At 39.5% G+C, this 14,271-nt stretch overlaps 3 protein-coding genes across 8 annotated transcripts; 2 read left to right on the top strand and 1 right to left on the bottom strand.

Moving 5' to 3' along the window:
• The first annotated feature begins 1,504 nt into the window (after positions 1 to 1,504).
• On the top strand, positions 1,505 to 7,273 carry LOC119557706. Of its 5 annotated transcripts, none has more exons than XM_037870585.1 (4): positions 1,505 to 1,523; positions 2,276 to 2,445; positions 5,330 to 5,419; positions 5,488 to 6,165. In XM_037870585.1, the coding sequence occupies exons 2-4, from the start codon at positions 2,287 to 2,289 to the stop codon at positions 5,863 to 5,865; spliced, it is 627 nt and encodes a 208-aa protein (XP_037726513.1). In that variant the 5' UTR covers positions 1,505 to 1,523; positions 2,276 to 2,286; the 3' UTR covers positions 5,866 to 6,165. The 5 variants fall into 5 exon arrangements, with proteins under 5 accessions (XP_037726513.1, XP_037726514.1, XP_037726510.1 ...); XM_037870586.1 differs by lacking the exons at positions 1,505 to 1,523; positions 5,330 to 5,419; positions 5,488 to 6,165 and adding exons at positions 1,755 to 2,162; positions 6,331 to 6,480; positions 7,090 to 7,273; XM_037870582.1 differs by lacking the exon at positions 1,505 to 1,523 and adding an exon at positions 1,755 to 1,979.
• On the bottom strand, positions 7,229 to 9,047 carry LOC119557704 (microfibril-associated glycoprotein 4). 2 transcript variants are annotated; one of them, XM_037870578.1, is made up of 4 exons: positions 8,829 to 9,047; positions 8,191 to 8,378; positions 7,561 to 8,142; positions 7,229 to 7,488 (listed from the first exon to the last, which is right to left on the bottom strand). In XM_037870578.1, the coding sequence occupies exons 1-4, from the start codon at positions 8,937 to 8,939 to the stop codon at positions 7,347 to 7,349; spliced, it is 1,023 nt and encodes a 340-aa protein (XP_037726506.1). In that variant the 5' UTR covers positions 8,940 to 9,047; the 3' UTR covers positions 7,229 to 7,346. The 2 variants fall into 2 exon arrangements, with proteins under 2 accessions (XP_037726506.1, XP_037726507.1); XM_037870579.1 differs by having other exon boundaries at positions 7,561 to 8,124; positions 8,829 to 9,045.
• Positions 9,048 to 9,610: 563 nt separating this feature from the next.
• On the top strand, positions 9,611 to 13,305 carry LOC119557501 (ryncolin-2). Its single transcript, XM_037870273.1, has 5 exons — positions 9,611 to 9,857; positions 9,919 to 9,965; positions 10,038 to 10,151; positions 10,495 to 11,064; positions 12,107 to 13,305. The coding sequence occupies exons 1-5, from the start codon at positions 9,726 to 9,728 to the stop codon at positions 12,246 to 12,248; spliced, it is 1,005 nt and encodes a 334-aa protein (XP_037726201.1). The 5' UTR covers positions 9,611 to 9,725; the 3' UTR covers positions 12,249 to 13,305.
• The last annotated feature ends 966 nt before the right edge of the window (positions 13,306 to 14,271 follow it).

The following is a 14,271-nucleotide window of genomic DNA, read 5'->3' as shown; positions in this document are numbered from 1 at the left end:
CGCCCCTTATATGTTTCTCAAAAAAATTCTTTATATTGCTGAAATCTCAATTTTCAACATTACGTGACATAAACAATTTACCCAACAAATGGGCGAAAATTGGTCAATAAATCATGCAATCGCCTGGGAAACATAATAAACATGCTAAAGCCGAGTGCAGATGATCTCATTCTGCTAAAGCCCAATTTAAATCTCAAAATTGACTTAATCAAGTGCTTCGATTCGATTCGATTCGATTGGATTGGAGTTGCAGGCGATTTAATTAGTTAATTGTTACGAATTCAGAACTCGGCTCGCAGACTTGACTAATTACACATGCGGCTAGAAAAGCCAGCTTTTCGGATCAAATCGAATCGGCTTGGATCATATCGGATCGGATCGTTTCGGATCGTTCAGATACGATTGGATCGCATTGGAGTGCTGTCCATGCACTCGACATGCAATTCCAGTTATTAAGTTTCGTCTGAATTCGATACGCGCACTTTGACTCCAATTTATCGGTCTCCCTCGGTCGTCCGAAGGCGAGCGACTTGATTAAATTTTCTTTAGCTCGTATTCTTTTTTGTTCTCCAGCCGACGACATTTTACTTCTAGCCATAAATACGTATAATTTATGCTGATTATTAATCGTAAAAAGCGCATTAACATGCGACTTTACATAGGCATTTCATTTGGACTTAAGTTGGTTCGATCTACTAGTAAATCCAGCTGGTGCTAAATTCTTAGTCAATGTTAGGTCAAGGAAAGCGGCTTTGATTTGATTTATTTTCGAGTTTATTTTTTATTTATAAGTGGGCGGTAAAGAGTTTTAAGTCTTTCTTATTTTTTACACCGAATAAAATGTCTAAGCTTTCAAAACCCTTTCTTTTTCTAAACGAAGGATAATATTTGAGTTTTAATATAACCAACACCATTTCATTTACGAAAAAAAGTAGGGTCTGAAAATATAACTTGCTTAATTTATTGATATTAGTAAAATTGGTACAATTTATAAAGGTTTCCATTGATTTAAAAATATGGTACCTAAATAAAGTTTTTTTAATAAACATATCAATAAAATTTAAAAAAAATTGGTTTTCTTAGTATTGTAAAATGTATATAGGTTTCCATCGATTAAAAAATATAACAAAGTGTGGGAATTAAAAAATAATTAAATATAATTAATATAAATCTTTCATAATAATTAATATTATATGATAAATTAAAAGAGCATTTGAAAATCAAAAAATTACAGTTTTATATTTCATATTCGATTTCTTAGCGTTAAGGCTAGATATATTGTAATGTAGTAAATTAATAGAACATTTAAAACTTATAAAAAGAAAGGTATTTCTTCATTTTAAATAATGATCATTTGAATACCATTCCTTTGCTCTAAAGTGGGATATGCAAATTGAGAGAATGTGATTTCCTAAAGGACCTTAAGTAGACCCTTATATAACCACAGCCGAAAAGTGCTTGAGAATGCACATTGCGCATGCGCAGCGTATGACCGACTTGTGCCCCAGTGTCTGTGTGTGAGTGTGAGTGTGCCTTAATTGAAAGCCAAAGAGTACAAATTAAAAGCGCATTGCAGAAACACCATTAACAAGGCAACAACACCGGTGACTTAACATCTCCGGCGGCTGGTTTTGCACTTTATTGAGCGCTTTCCGTTCGGATTTGCGCTCAAAACCGCTCAAAAACGTGTTTTTTGCGCCGGCGTTCCGCTCGAATCGCTGCCAGCGGCTCAGTCGACGTCTTGCATTGAACAACAACAGTGCTGTAGTATCACCGAATCACCGAATAACCGAATCCACGAATCCACGAATCGGGCGGCAATAAAATTCAATTTGGCCGGATTGCGTTCGTCTGGGATTTTTCGGTGGATCGACGCTGGATCTTTTTTGAGTGGACTGCGCAGCGGCGCTAAACAAAAAGCTCTGCGCATGCGCCGTGGGCTGTGTAACCGATTTTTTGGCCACTGCTAAATCATTGAAGTAACTTTCGTCCGCAGTCATTTGCTTAAAGTTAGTGAACGTGCTAGTATCGCGTATCTGGCGGCGCGGCTTCCAGACGACAACAAAATAAACCAAAACACGCACTTGTGCCCAAAGTTTACCAAACTTTTGCTGCTTTTTTTTCTGTAACGAGCTTTATTAAGTGTTTTTTCTTATTTTGCGGTACAGAAAAATTGAACATTTCTTCATACATCATAAACAATCGAAAATTTTCCACTGCCAAAGACCCCATTTTGATCAAGAAAAATAAAAACCCATATCATTTTTGCTTGCAGAATATAAAAATATGCAGTTCACCAGGAGCCGTTTGTTATTATCGATGGCCGTGCTATCGGCATTGCTATCGTTATCGCTGGGCTTTCCCGCTCCTCAGCAAAGCAACTCTGAACTGGAGGCGAATTTCCAGGATACCAGCGATCCCGACTTGAATCCCATCAATGCAGAGGTAACATACGACAAAAAATAAGAAAAAATATGGGAAAAGACCCCTAAATCCCGAGAAAAATCCGAAAATCCAACTAGGAAGTCTGCGAAAAATCCAAGAGAGGGAGTGGGAAAAACTTGATTGTCTCCTGCCGTGAAAGTAACATTTTCCCGCTCGCACTCTCACTCTTTTGTTGCACATTTTTAACGCTTTTCTCTGTGTTTTTTGGCCCGTTGTGCAAGCCGCTAATTTTGTGGTGCATTGAACCGACTTCTGGCCAATTTTCTGGCCAAGCCGCTCGTATGCAAATCGCAAAAAACCAAAAGAGCAACAAAAAATGGTCTAAAACCAAATTCGATTCCAAATTCGTTGGCCATTCGAGACCAGACGACCTTGATGGCGACAAAACTTGTTAACGACCTACGTTAACATTTCAAAACCATTCCAAAAGCCAAAACCGAAAACTGAAAACCAAAAAACCGACTAAAAACCAAAGCCAACGCCTTGGCCCGAAAGAGACGGGTATAGGCGGGTAGAAAGAGAGGGCTGTAGGGGAGCTTCTCCATGGCTCATCACCTCTTCTTCTCCCGCTTCCTCTTATTCGCACGGATTGTGAAACATTTCCGCGCCTCCAAAAGTTGGCTCATATATTTATTTCTTCGACTTCGTGTTTATTGATCCAACCATTTGCGGTGAAACCATTGAATTCGAGGTAATTGCTGGGGAAATTGGGGAAATTCAAATTAAGAGGGCATTAAAATAGTAATTGCATATCTATGGAAACCTTTTTTGAAGGAAAGAAAATTTTAAAAGCAAAAAAAAATATATCATTTGTTACAAAATAATTTTGTTGGCCAAAGAAAAATCTGTTTCTTTCAAAAATGTTAGAAATTTTAAAAAAACATTTTCTTAAAGAAGAGAAAATTTAAAAAAACTATACAAATTTTTTTTTTTGTATATATTAAAATTTTGTTTCTGCTAAAATATCTCTTTTTAACCACCTACAGCTTAGCCAAAAAACGAAGCATTATCTCAGCCAACATTTTTCCACTTTTCCATTCAAGTAGTAGTTAAACTTGTTGTAAATCCCTTCGCTTAACTGCTCGTTCAGCTCTCAACAGCTGACCTGATTTTGCTCTATATAAATCATAGCTCACGCTTTTTGTTTGTCACTTCAGCGGACAAAAACAAAAGGCGAAAAAGGCGCAGAGCGTAATGTGTTTAGCGTTTTGTTAAACTAATAAATCGCCTAGTTGTTTTAGCTTCTCGAAACCCAAAATCATAAAAAAAAATAAAATAGACCATGTGGGCTGCTCGAGGCGGTTTTTGGTTAAACAGTCTCAAAAACCCTCAAGAGGGAGAATGGCAGAACATTAAAACAAAAACGCCAAATGAATTGCATAATTTTCGAGATATAAGATGTAATCAAAATCTGTGGGTTGAAGGCGAATTTTTTTTAAGCGTTTGCAAGCTGTCTTGGTGTTTTGATTTAAATACCATTTTGTTTAGTGTTGTTACAATTTTGTCATAACAAGATTAATGATTAATAATATTTTTGTAAATATGCCGTTGTTAGAGAAAGACGTGAAAAAAGATATTAACAGAACTCTTAAATGTTTCTTATATATAATAGAATTCTGAAACCTTTAAACTCATTTTTAGATATTTTTGCTTTAATAAATCATGACTCATTTGAATATAATGCAATTAAAAAATTCAAATCACAGTTAACTATTTGACAACATTATTAGAGAGCCATCAAATGAAATAAAAAGGTCGTATAATTGCAAGTACGGAGAGTATGCACTTAAATCCCAGCTGCCTTAGTTCGGCTCGAAATTCGATGCCGAGGGTTTCGATTATGCGTTTTGGTTGGAAATGAGTTGATTTGGCTCCGATATCGCGCTGCATACATATGGTCAAATGACGAGGTGAATTTTAAGTGCCTTGGACCAGCGATCGATCGAGAAGCGGTCCGAAAGCTCCAGATATACGGCGATAGACATCGGCTTAGAATGACCGAAGGTCCCCAGGTCCACAAGTGATATAATTACTTATGTATGTGCATGAGTGCTTTTATTTCTCTTTAACATTTTTTTTTTTATCTTTGACCAGCCCCGAAAATTGGGTCAAGTCTAACTGGCCCCCAGTGCTGTCGAGTGCTTTTTTACCCGCTCTTCGGCAGCAATTAAACTTGAAGTCAGGTGTAATTAGGCAAAGAATCCAATCGATTAAAGCCAGACAAGTCCAAAAATGCCAGATCGGCAATTAGGCAAGATAAAACATGACTAGAAAGAGTTAATATATATACTTAGAGATCGTTGAAGAAGTGGGAAAATACTAGTTGTTAGGCGTGGCTCCTATTATCACTGAAGTAGGCTTAAGAAATTCCTGAAGAAATGACTATGTTTTGATAAAAAACGTTATGAAAAAACAAAGTATTTTTTATCATAACACTTTCTTAGCAAAATATAAAATTAACAAAATTTTAAGTATGAATATATAACTTTGGTTAGGAGTAAAAATGCCATTTATCCAGGGCTTACAATAAAAACGAAATATAATTTGGTCGAAAAGGATTATAAGTCATTTTAGGAGCTGAATTATTGGCTTAAGAAAGTGAACCAATTTTGGTAGCATTTTCTTACAGTGTAATCCAATCCGTGCTGCCAGACGTGGAAAAAACGTAAACAATTTTTATTTGTTTTGAAATTATAAATTACTATAAAAAGTACAGAAACGGAATAAAGAAACGAGAAATATTAGTTTGGCAGAGTATTTCTGGTTCGATATATAAAAAAAACAACAGATCTGTCCTGAAAAAAGCTAGACCTGGCAACCCTGGTTCCAAAGAACCTTCCCTTGTGGGTGATCCTGTATTTTCCACTTCGATTTCCATTTCCAGGAGGTGTTAGGTGTCCAGGAGCGCAACAAAAGAAAACTGCCCGATGCCACATTCGAGGCTAAGAACGCAGTGCTCGGCTTTGTGTTTGGCGTGAGTATTTCAGTGATATAAAGTATTTTTCATAAAAAAATATATGACAACTCTGTAAAAACCTACAGAAAATCGACAACTTCCTGGACACAAAGACGCGGGTGATCGAGCAGCTGGACCGCGCGAACATCGAGAAGAACAAGCAGTGGGACATCAAGTCGCCGGTGCCCATCAAGGACTTCCAGACCCTCATCACCGCGGTGGTGTCGCCGAAGATCCGTTCGATTGGCAACATTGCCAACGACCTGACCACCGGTGTCCTGACCACCATCACCGCCTTCAGCGGCTCCTCGTCGGGCGGCGGAAATGCGAACGCCGGCCTGGGCAACGTGGTGTCCAAGTTCCTCGGCTTCTCGGGACCCATCCTGCAGGGATCCTCCGGCGGAGTGAACGGTATCGCCGGCGTGACGACACCTGCTCCCGATTCCGATGAGGCGGGCTACTAGGGGTGATCACATCATATCATATGTACCAACGATCCAAGGCCAACTAATGGAAGCTGTAATTTATCGTTGAACCCCTATATCTTCTTTTCCTTCCCTTCTCCTCCTCACATCCATCAGAATCTTTGTTGAATTTCCAACCCCAACCCCAAAAACCCTCGCTCGAATCGTTTTTATTTTTTTTGTTTACACCCTAGTTAAGTTTCATGTTTGTAAATATTCGGCATAAACAAATATATATATTTTATAGAGAGAATTCCACGACACCACACAAAACGAATAAAACCGAAAACAGAAAAAAAAACCAACTCACACCACATCTAGTTTCAATGGCGGCCTTGGCCTTGGGTTTTTGGATTTTTTGGTTTTTGGGTTTCGGATCTCGGATTTTTGATTTCGGACAACTCTGCTCACTCACATCGCCCATCTTTACTTATCCATATGTTTATCTATATCTATATTCATCAGAGCAAGAGGCGTCGTCGGGCGGGGGGCAAAGACCTAAGCGATGCCGCCGATATCATGAGCGATGCCTCCCTGGAACTTCCCTCCGAGCTCCTGAACAAGTCCCTGCTGACGGTCACCAACATCTCCAAGTCGCTGTCCCGACTGATCCTGGTAAGTGCTGGCCATATCAAGGTCTCACTAAGATTTTTATACAGGGTTTTAGGTCTATATTGCCAGGAAGGTGAAGAGGGAATGTAAAATAAAATCATTTTAACTTAAGTAAACTAATATTTATGTCTAAAACGGCTTATAACCCTTAATAATATTTATCTCAATAAGAAATATTCATGTGAGACAGAGACATGTAGACCATATTTTAAGGAATAGATCATTTGGAACTAGTTCTTTTTAATATTTTTATCCAAAATTTTGTTATTGAGATATAGCAAATATGGCAATGACCTTAGTATAATTTTTATGTCAAATAAATTGTAGTAATATTTTTCCCAATGCTTAAGTGATCAATAACACTCTATTATAATATTAAAATATTTATTTTCGTTTTTTCACAACATAACCAACTTACCACTCAATAACCACCTGTTCTATATCTAAGATTTTTGCTAAAAAGTTGCAGTAATAGGTTTTCCAATTTTTTATTTATTTTTTGTTTGGTTTTTTTTTGGAAAATAGTTAAAGTGCTTAATAACCCACTATTCTATGATACTCTAGTATCAACAATTTAATGACTGGCACATTAACCCTTGACATCCTCCCCAGAACTCCGCCCGTCGCTACTCCCGCTTCGTGCTCTTCTTCAAGCCAGTTTTCGGAGATGCGCTGGTGGTCAAGGGCTCCGAGGACCCCACCACAACCACAACTGTGCGCACCACCACAACCACCGAGGAGACTGACAAGCTCAACGAAGTCTAAATCGAATTTATTTTATCTTAAATTCATATATTTTTTTTGTAACCTGTTGGGTGTTTTTGTTAAAGTTTAACTGGTGTTACCAATGGAATATACTATATAACTATTTATGAACCAGCGCGGGGTCGAACCAACATGCGGACAATTTTCAGAGATCCTTTGGGTCCGTCGAGGAAGCCACGCCACAAAATGCCCTTGAAACCATCGACATCTCGCTCGAGAAGGCGTTGATAGAGGCCAAAGGGGTTGCTAGGAGATGGGGGGAATATATTTTGATGTACATATACCTAAATGGTATCTAAAACGCCATAGAAAACCCACCTGAGATTGCAGGAGCTGCCGTACCAAAAGGCCCCCGACTGCGAGGCCGCGCAGTTTTGCTCGCTCTCATCGTTGTCCCGATCCTGGGTGCTGAATTTCTTGCCCGTGTGCTGGCGCAGTGCATCCTCCGCATCGCCCTGGTATTTTCCCAGGACATTCAGCCTGTACTGCTCCGACTCGCTGCCGATGCTGAAGTGATCGTATACAGCGGTTCGCAGGTCCTGCTTGCGATTCTGCAGCTGAACCAAGAGCTCGTAGTTGTCACTGCTGGTTATCTGGTGCAGCTTGTCCAGGCCGATGAAGAACTCGGTGGTGAGTGGTCCAAAACCGATCTTATAGTCGGCCCACTTGCGATTGAAGTCCTCGCTGCCGTCGTACCGGTTGACCACCATGGTCCAGCCGCCACCCCTTACCTTCTGGTCGCAGAACACGAAGAAGGGCTCCACATTGGCCCGGGGTCGGATACGCACAACACCGTTCTGCTGTTTCAGGCAGTTCTCCGGAGTGCCGGGCACACCCACTGCCCCACCGGCGGCCGCCAGGAGTTGCGGCTCAAGGTCCAGGCTGTCGAGTTGGAGAGGTCTGGGGAATATTACTTGCGATCAACAAGGCCCTGCGGCATGTACCCACAATCGAGAGCCCAGGGCGTGGGGCGAGGCGGCGAGAGCCACCGCCGGCGGACTGCCCGTCCTCCGCAGATCCACCAGTTGCTCCTGCAGACTGCCTATCTGCTCCTTCACACTGGCTATGTCCCTCGTCAGCGACTGCATCCGGGTGGTCAGGCCACTTAAGGCCGAAACTGGACAGCTGCTGGAGCTCTGGAAGCCGTATATCGTGTTTATAGGTTGTAAACGAGGCATCAGCGGCATAGGTACACCCAGAGAAAAAACGTAGTAAGTACTAGTACTTATGAAAAATTTGATTTGCATGGTACACTTTGATTTTACTACTACTGACATTAGGTTTTACTCGCTTGAATTTAAAAACTTTTATAAATAGTTATAAACAATGCATCAGCATCATAGATGCACCCAAAGAAAAAACTTTGAAAGTGATCATATTTAATTGTACACTTTAGTTTTACACTTTTCTTGTTTATAGAGCTCATTTATTAAAATGGTTGTATGGATCCATGCAGTATGTGAACACCGAAAGAAGAATCATACGATATTTCAATGATGAACAATGTTTTTAACCTCCCCCCCCCAAGCCCGATTTTTGCTCCACAAGTACAGTTCAAAGTTTAGAAATTTTTCGACGCAACTCACCGCATTTTGCAAAGAGGGCGGGACCATCAGACCTCCGCCCAGATCCGTTTGCGTGGTGGACAGACAGGCCATGGCCATGACCAAGGCGTCCAGCTGGAGCATCTGCGACATTTTACCACTGGTGATCACTGGCCACCGACTAGCTAACTGGCTGACTAACTAACTAAGTTAGCAACTAAGCACTAACTACCGATCTGAGGCGCAATGCGAGTGCGAATAAAACCAAAGGTCACTCGATCGACTGGCTTTACACGTTGTGTGCATTGCATTGAGAAACGAGTATGCTAAGCAGAATCAGCTAGTGTTGGGCAGTGCTTTCTCATCCAGTGATCGCCAGTTGGCAACACTACATATTGCACAACTAAAAGAGTTATCTACTTAGAGGTACTTTTTGTATGTATTGGATGGTTTAACAGGTTATTATGTCGCTCTACACGGAGAAAAAAAAACATATGTTTTAAAGTTAGTTAAGTTTGTTAACTATAAAATTTTTATTATTAAAAGGGTTCGGTTTTTGTAACATGTTCATAGAGCAAATTTTTAAAAATGGCTGTAAACAATACATCAGCAGCGTGCGTAGGCCTAAAGGAATTTTTAGTACCTGTGCAAACCTATAGTTTAATGTTTTTGGTACTGATTTTTGAGGTTGCTAACACTACCAAAATATTTTATGGATCAGTGAACTCCCCATCACTGTGATCGCTTCACCTGTCGTGACTTTTGTGGCATCTCCAATCATCCACCAGCTAATAACTAAACCAGTGTGCTAGTGAGCCAGCTTACTTAGTCAGTTGCCCAGTCGAGCAGTTGCAGCTGCTTTGCAGTCGCTGGAATCGAAATATATATATTTATCGGAGTATATCATATTACTAAATCGGAGCTCATATAGGCATCGCCATGGCGCTGGAGGCGCTCGTCACGGCTTTGGCCTGTCTCAGCACCACCACAAATGCCACCAGCAATTTGCCAGGAAAACAATTTTCCGTGATAATGAGAAACTCGGCGGAGCCCTTTCTCCTTGCTGAAAATGTGGGTGTGCTACTGTGTATTAATACTGCATTTATTTTCACATAAATTTAATTTTACTCAGGATACTGCTAGCTGCCCCGTAAGCACCTTGGGTGGCCTAGCTCTTCGGTAAGTGTTCTTTAAATTTCCTATATAGAAGGTTTCCCAATAATATGGTTTCATATGAAATCCACTTTTTAGCATACAATCCATGACGGATGAACTGGATACTCTGAAAACTGAACTAAACGAACTGCAGGGGTTGATAGAGGAGTATAAAAATCAGGGCACAGGAGTTCCCATCGCAACAAGATTGTAAGTTAATGTAATAGATAGATAGATAGATAGATAGATAGATAGATAGATAGAGTTACCTAATATTTTGTTATATCAATTTGTTTTAATACTTCTTGGAGCTGTGATGAAAATGAGAGAGCCAATAAATAGATTTATTTTTTTGTATTACTTAGAAGTTGCTATACAATCTTCAATAGAAACGAATTAAAGACTTTAAGCAACTTAATATTTGCCTGTCAATTGAACCCTTCATCATTAAATTATTATAATTGTTTAGAAAGACGAGTTTCAAAAAAATATAAATGAAAACTTTTTTCTAAATTTCTAAAGTACTAAAAACCCCCCTTTTCTCCATTCTTAGACTCCGCCCATTGCCAGCTAGTGTACAGACCTTTCCCCTTTCCCCTGCCACGCCCACCGACGACACGCCGAGGAATTGCCACGACGAAAAGCACGGCCAGGTGAGGATCCGGATCGCTCCGGATGTGGAGCCCTTCTTCGCCAGCTGCGATCAGAAGGTGCGGGATGGCGGCTGGATGGTGATCGCCTATCGGTACGATGGCAGCGAGGACTTCAATAGGGATTGGGAGAACTACAAGTCCGGTTTCGGGGCCCTCAACGCGGAGTTCTTCATCGGACTGGACAAACTGCATCGTCTGACGAACAGCGAGCACCACGAGCTGCTCATCATCATGAGAAACCAGAATCGGGAGGAGCGCTTCGCCCTTTACGATCACTTCAGTATTGGCAGCGAATCGGAGAAGTATCTTCTATATGTCCTTGGGACCTACAGGGGGGATGCGGGGGACTCGCTGCGCTACCATGCGGGCAAGAAGTTCACCACCCGCGATCAGGATAACGATGATAATGGCCAGAACTGCGCCAGGACCCACGCAGGAGCCTGGTGGTACGGAAGGGAGTGCTTCGAGAGGTGAGTCAAAAAGTCCCCACTAAAAAGATGGTTTATTTATATTTAAGAACTATATGATACTAGCATGAATTACTTTGATATCTGTCTCTCAGGACATACAAAATGGGGTTTAGTTGGAGCTGTTTGTGGTCACTCCAAAAACGGGGAGTATACTAAGAGTGTGTGGTAAAAGTTTAAAAGCTGTATATCTACTGGTTTAGGCTCTACCTTGTTTCTTACAATTTTATTGAAAGATTACATCTTAAAGTTGCGGCATTATTTAAATTGCTTTACTATATTTAAAAAATAAATCCTATACTGCATAAAACGAGCAATGATATTTAATAAATAAATAATAATTAATAGAGAAGTTATACAATAGAACCATTGTAAGTGAAAATAATAATATAACTAATTATATTACACTTGCTTATCCAAGTACACTAGCTCTATTTAAATGAGATGGAATTCCCAATAACTAACTGCAAACACTTTAAAATGATTACATATACGTCTCAACAGCTACTTTATTTTAAAGTACTAAAAATATAACGTGGCTTAATTTAAAACTTCATTTTTAAAGTCGTTAATTGTTAATTCAATTAACTCTATACTAAATTAAATCGTTATATACATAAAATAATATCAAAAATAGGGAAATATCACAAAAATAATGCGTAAAACTATTTATAAATGTAATATTTATAGGTAATTGGTTAACATATGTACTGGATTAAATAATTATATAAAAGCCCAGATAAAAAAGTTATACAAAACAATTTTTAGGTAAAACAATATAAAGGTATTTTAACTATATGGGCCTATCAAACCAGTCAGACTAGTATTGTGCTCTATTTAAATGAGATGTAATTCCCAACGACTAAGCTCTTTTGAAATGAGATGTAATTCCCCATAACTAGCTAATTGCCAACACTCTTAAATAGATACATGTTAGATTTAGCATTTTCTTAAACAGAAAAACAGATAAAGGATCTGTACTTTATTTTTGTAAAATATCTATAAGCATTTTTAATGAACTATCCCAACACCTTCCTACTTCCAGCAACCTCTTCGGCACATTTCAGCCAAAGTACGGCCAGGAGATCGGCTACTTCAAGGGCATCCTGTGGAAGACCTTCCTGCCAGGACCCACCGGTTCGCTCAGCTACGTCCGCATGCTCATCCGACCGCTGAGGAAGTCGTAGGGGAAGCAAATTGTGGCAAATTCAATCGCCAAGACCTCTTAGACGCCATAGACTACCATATTATTACGATTATTGCGTAATGCAAGATACTTGCCCGAATAGTTCGGCAATTGCTTGTGCAAGCATTTCTCCCGTTTGATCTGCTGGGCTGATTGCGAATGGGTTTTAATTATTCCAATTATTATATATATTTCGCATTAAGCGATGTTCAATTAATTGGCGTACAATACGCAACACACATACACAAACAGAGAGATTGGTGGGGAAATAATGCCGCTCATTAATGGCATATTATCATGAGAAATTTTCGTTCTGCTCATTTGCATACAAAGGGGACAAAAGGGAGGGCCCATTGCTAAGCAACGGAAATTGTTTTCTCTAAAAATAAGCATATGCATTTGCCAATGCTAATGATATCGAACGGCCCGCACTGCGTATGCGTAATGTGGGAGCACGGGGCGTATGCGTAATGCGACTGTCATTGGCACCTAGCCCCCTCCACCTTCCACTTTCGCCTAAGAATTACGAGTATGGGAAAACTTGGTCCTCCCCCGCCGGAATAAATTTCATAAATTTCAGCCAGAGCAATTGAATGTGGAAAAGGGGGCGGTATGGGGACGACATCCGGGATAAAGACGGGGGCAAATAAGCTCCTGTGCAATTGTGTGCCAAATTCAATAAATAACAAGAGAAACTTGGGAGGCCATGGGACATGGCGATTGGAAAATACCCTAATCATGCCCATTAAACGACTTTACATTTCTCACTTACCCAGAATCGTATAAATAGTTATATTAAATAGCATGCACAAGAATAAATTTGAATTGACTTATGGCTCAATTTAAATATTCATGAATTTTTAGAGAAATCAGTAACGATGTGGTTAGGTATTGTTTAGAAATTTAAAATATACAAGCGTAATATCAGTTTTACACAGCTGTTTGAATATCATTTTTATTTGTATGAAAGCTATAACTAACCCTAAACAAACTTCTATAATATGTTATATACAAATGATTTCAAATAACGTAGATAAAAATTGATATGAATTAAAAAAGAGAAAATTAGAGAAATCAGAAAATATGTTTGGAAGTATTGTTTCTGAATAAAATTTATTTAAAATGATTTTTAAAGTAAATGTTATAACTATAAAGGTCACTGGAATAAATCATTATATGCAACAACTATATGAAATATATTTTTATTTTTATGAGAGCTAAATATTATATTAATATACTTATAGATTCTTGGAGGATTCAGAAATTATGAAAGTATTTTTTAGAAATTCTAAATTCTCTTTGCCACACCTACTTAATACTTTTTCACTTAATAATGTAAATGCTAAAATAAAAATATATAAACAAACTGTTCCAGATAGTTAATACACCCACGTTATAACCGGCTCATTGGCCGACATGATAGTAAATAAATTTGCTCACTCGAACTCCGAGAGCCCGGGAACTTTTTGACAGAGTCTGAAAATATTAAACAAAGCGCACGATTCCGCAAAACTCAACTGACAATGAAATGTTGGCCGATCCGAGGGAGCCGTAGCTACTTCATCAACTTGCTCCACCTCAACTTCAACTTGCACTTGTTTGGCCTTTGTTTCGATTGTGTTTTTTCCGTTTGTGTTCCTGTGTTCTTGTGTTTTTTGAATTTTCATAAAACTTTTGCTCGTTTGCCGCTAATAAATTATTTTCGGGGCGCAAAAAGTTTGGCCTGGAGTCCCGAAGTCCTGGAATCCAGAGTCCGCTGCTCTAAGCTGTCCGCAGAAGGGACATTCCTGCTCCTCGGGGAAAGGACTTCGATACCGATTCCACAAACACCGACTGCATATTGTCCTGGGGAGCCAGGACATCACAATCCTCGTTTGCCGTTGTTTGTTATTCCTGTGTGTGAGCTTTGTTCATAAATAATTTGCCCCACAACTCAATTTCATGAGCGTAAATCACTGCGTGGTCACTTGGAGTCACCTCATCCGCCAGATACCACCCACCATCCCCATTGTTTCACTTCTTTC

This window comes from Drosophila subpulchrella, chromosome X (assembly GCF_014743375.2).
Source record: "Drosophila subpulchrella strain 33 F10 #4 breed RU33 chromosome X, RU_Dsub_v1.1 Primary Assembly, whole genome shotgun sequence".
NCBI classification, from domain to species: Eukaryota; Metazoa; Arthropoda; class Insecta; order Diptera; family Drosophilidae; genus Drosophila; species Drosophila subpulchrella.
The sequence above is the reverse complement of the archived record's forward strand: the minus strand, read 5'-3'. Positions and strand labels throughout refer to the sequence as shown.

Excerpts from the sequence above, each read along its gene's own strand:
- LOC119557706 (XM_037870585.1), top strand. The coding sequence starts at position 2,287 with ATGCAGTTCACCAGGAGCCGTTTGTTATTATCGATGGCCGTGCTATCG. Across the intron at positions 2,446-5,329 it reads TGAATCCCATCAATGCAGAG|GAGGTGTTAGGTGTCCAGGA; the intron begins GTAACATACGAC and ends TTCCATTTCCAG. Across the intron at positions 5,420-5,487 it reads TGCTCGGCTTTGTGTTTGGC|AAAATCGACAACTTCCTGGA; the intron begins GTGAGTATTTCA and ends AAAAACCTACAG.
- LOC119557704 (XM_037870578.1), bottom strand. The coding sequence starts at position 8,939 with ATGTCGCAGATGCTCCAGCTGGACGCCTTGGTCATGGCCATGGCCTGT. Across the intron at positions 8,379-8,828 it reads CGCCCTCTTTGCAAAATGCG|AGCTCCAGCAGCTGTCCAGT; the intron begins GTGAGTTGCGTC and ends TACGGCTTCCAG. Across the intron at positions 7,489-7,560 it reads GGCAGCTCCTGCAATCTCAG|CAACCCCTTTGGCCTCTATC; the intron begins GTGGGTTTTCTA and ends CCCATCTCCTAG.
- LOC119557501 (XM_037870273.1), top strand. The coding sequence starts at position 9,726 with ATGGCGCTGGAGGCGCTCGTCACGGCTTTGGCCTGTCTCAGCACCACC. Across the intron at positions 9,966-10,037 it reads TTGGGTGGCCTAGCTCTTCG|CATACAATCCATGACGGATG; the intron begins GTAAGTGTTCTT and ends TCCACTTTTTAG. Across the intron at positions 11,065-12,106 it reads GGAAGGGAGTGCTTCGAGAG|CAACCTCTTCGGCACATTTC; the intron begins GTGAGTCAAAAA and ends TCCTACTTCCAG.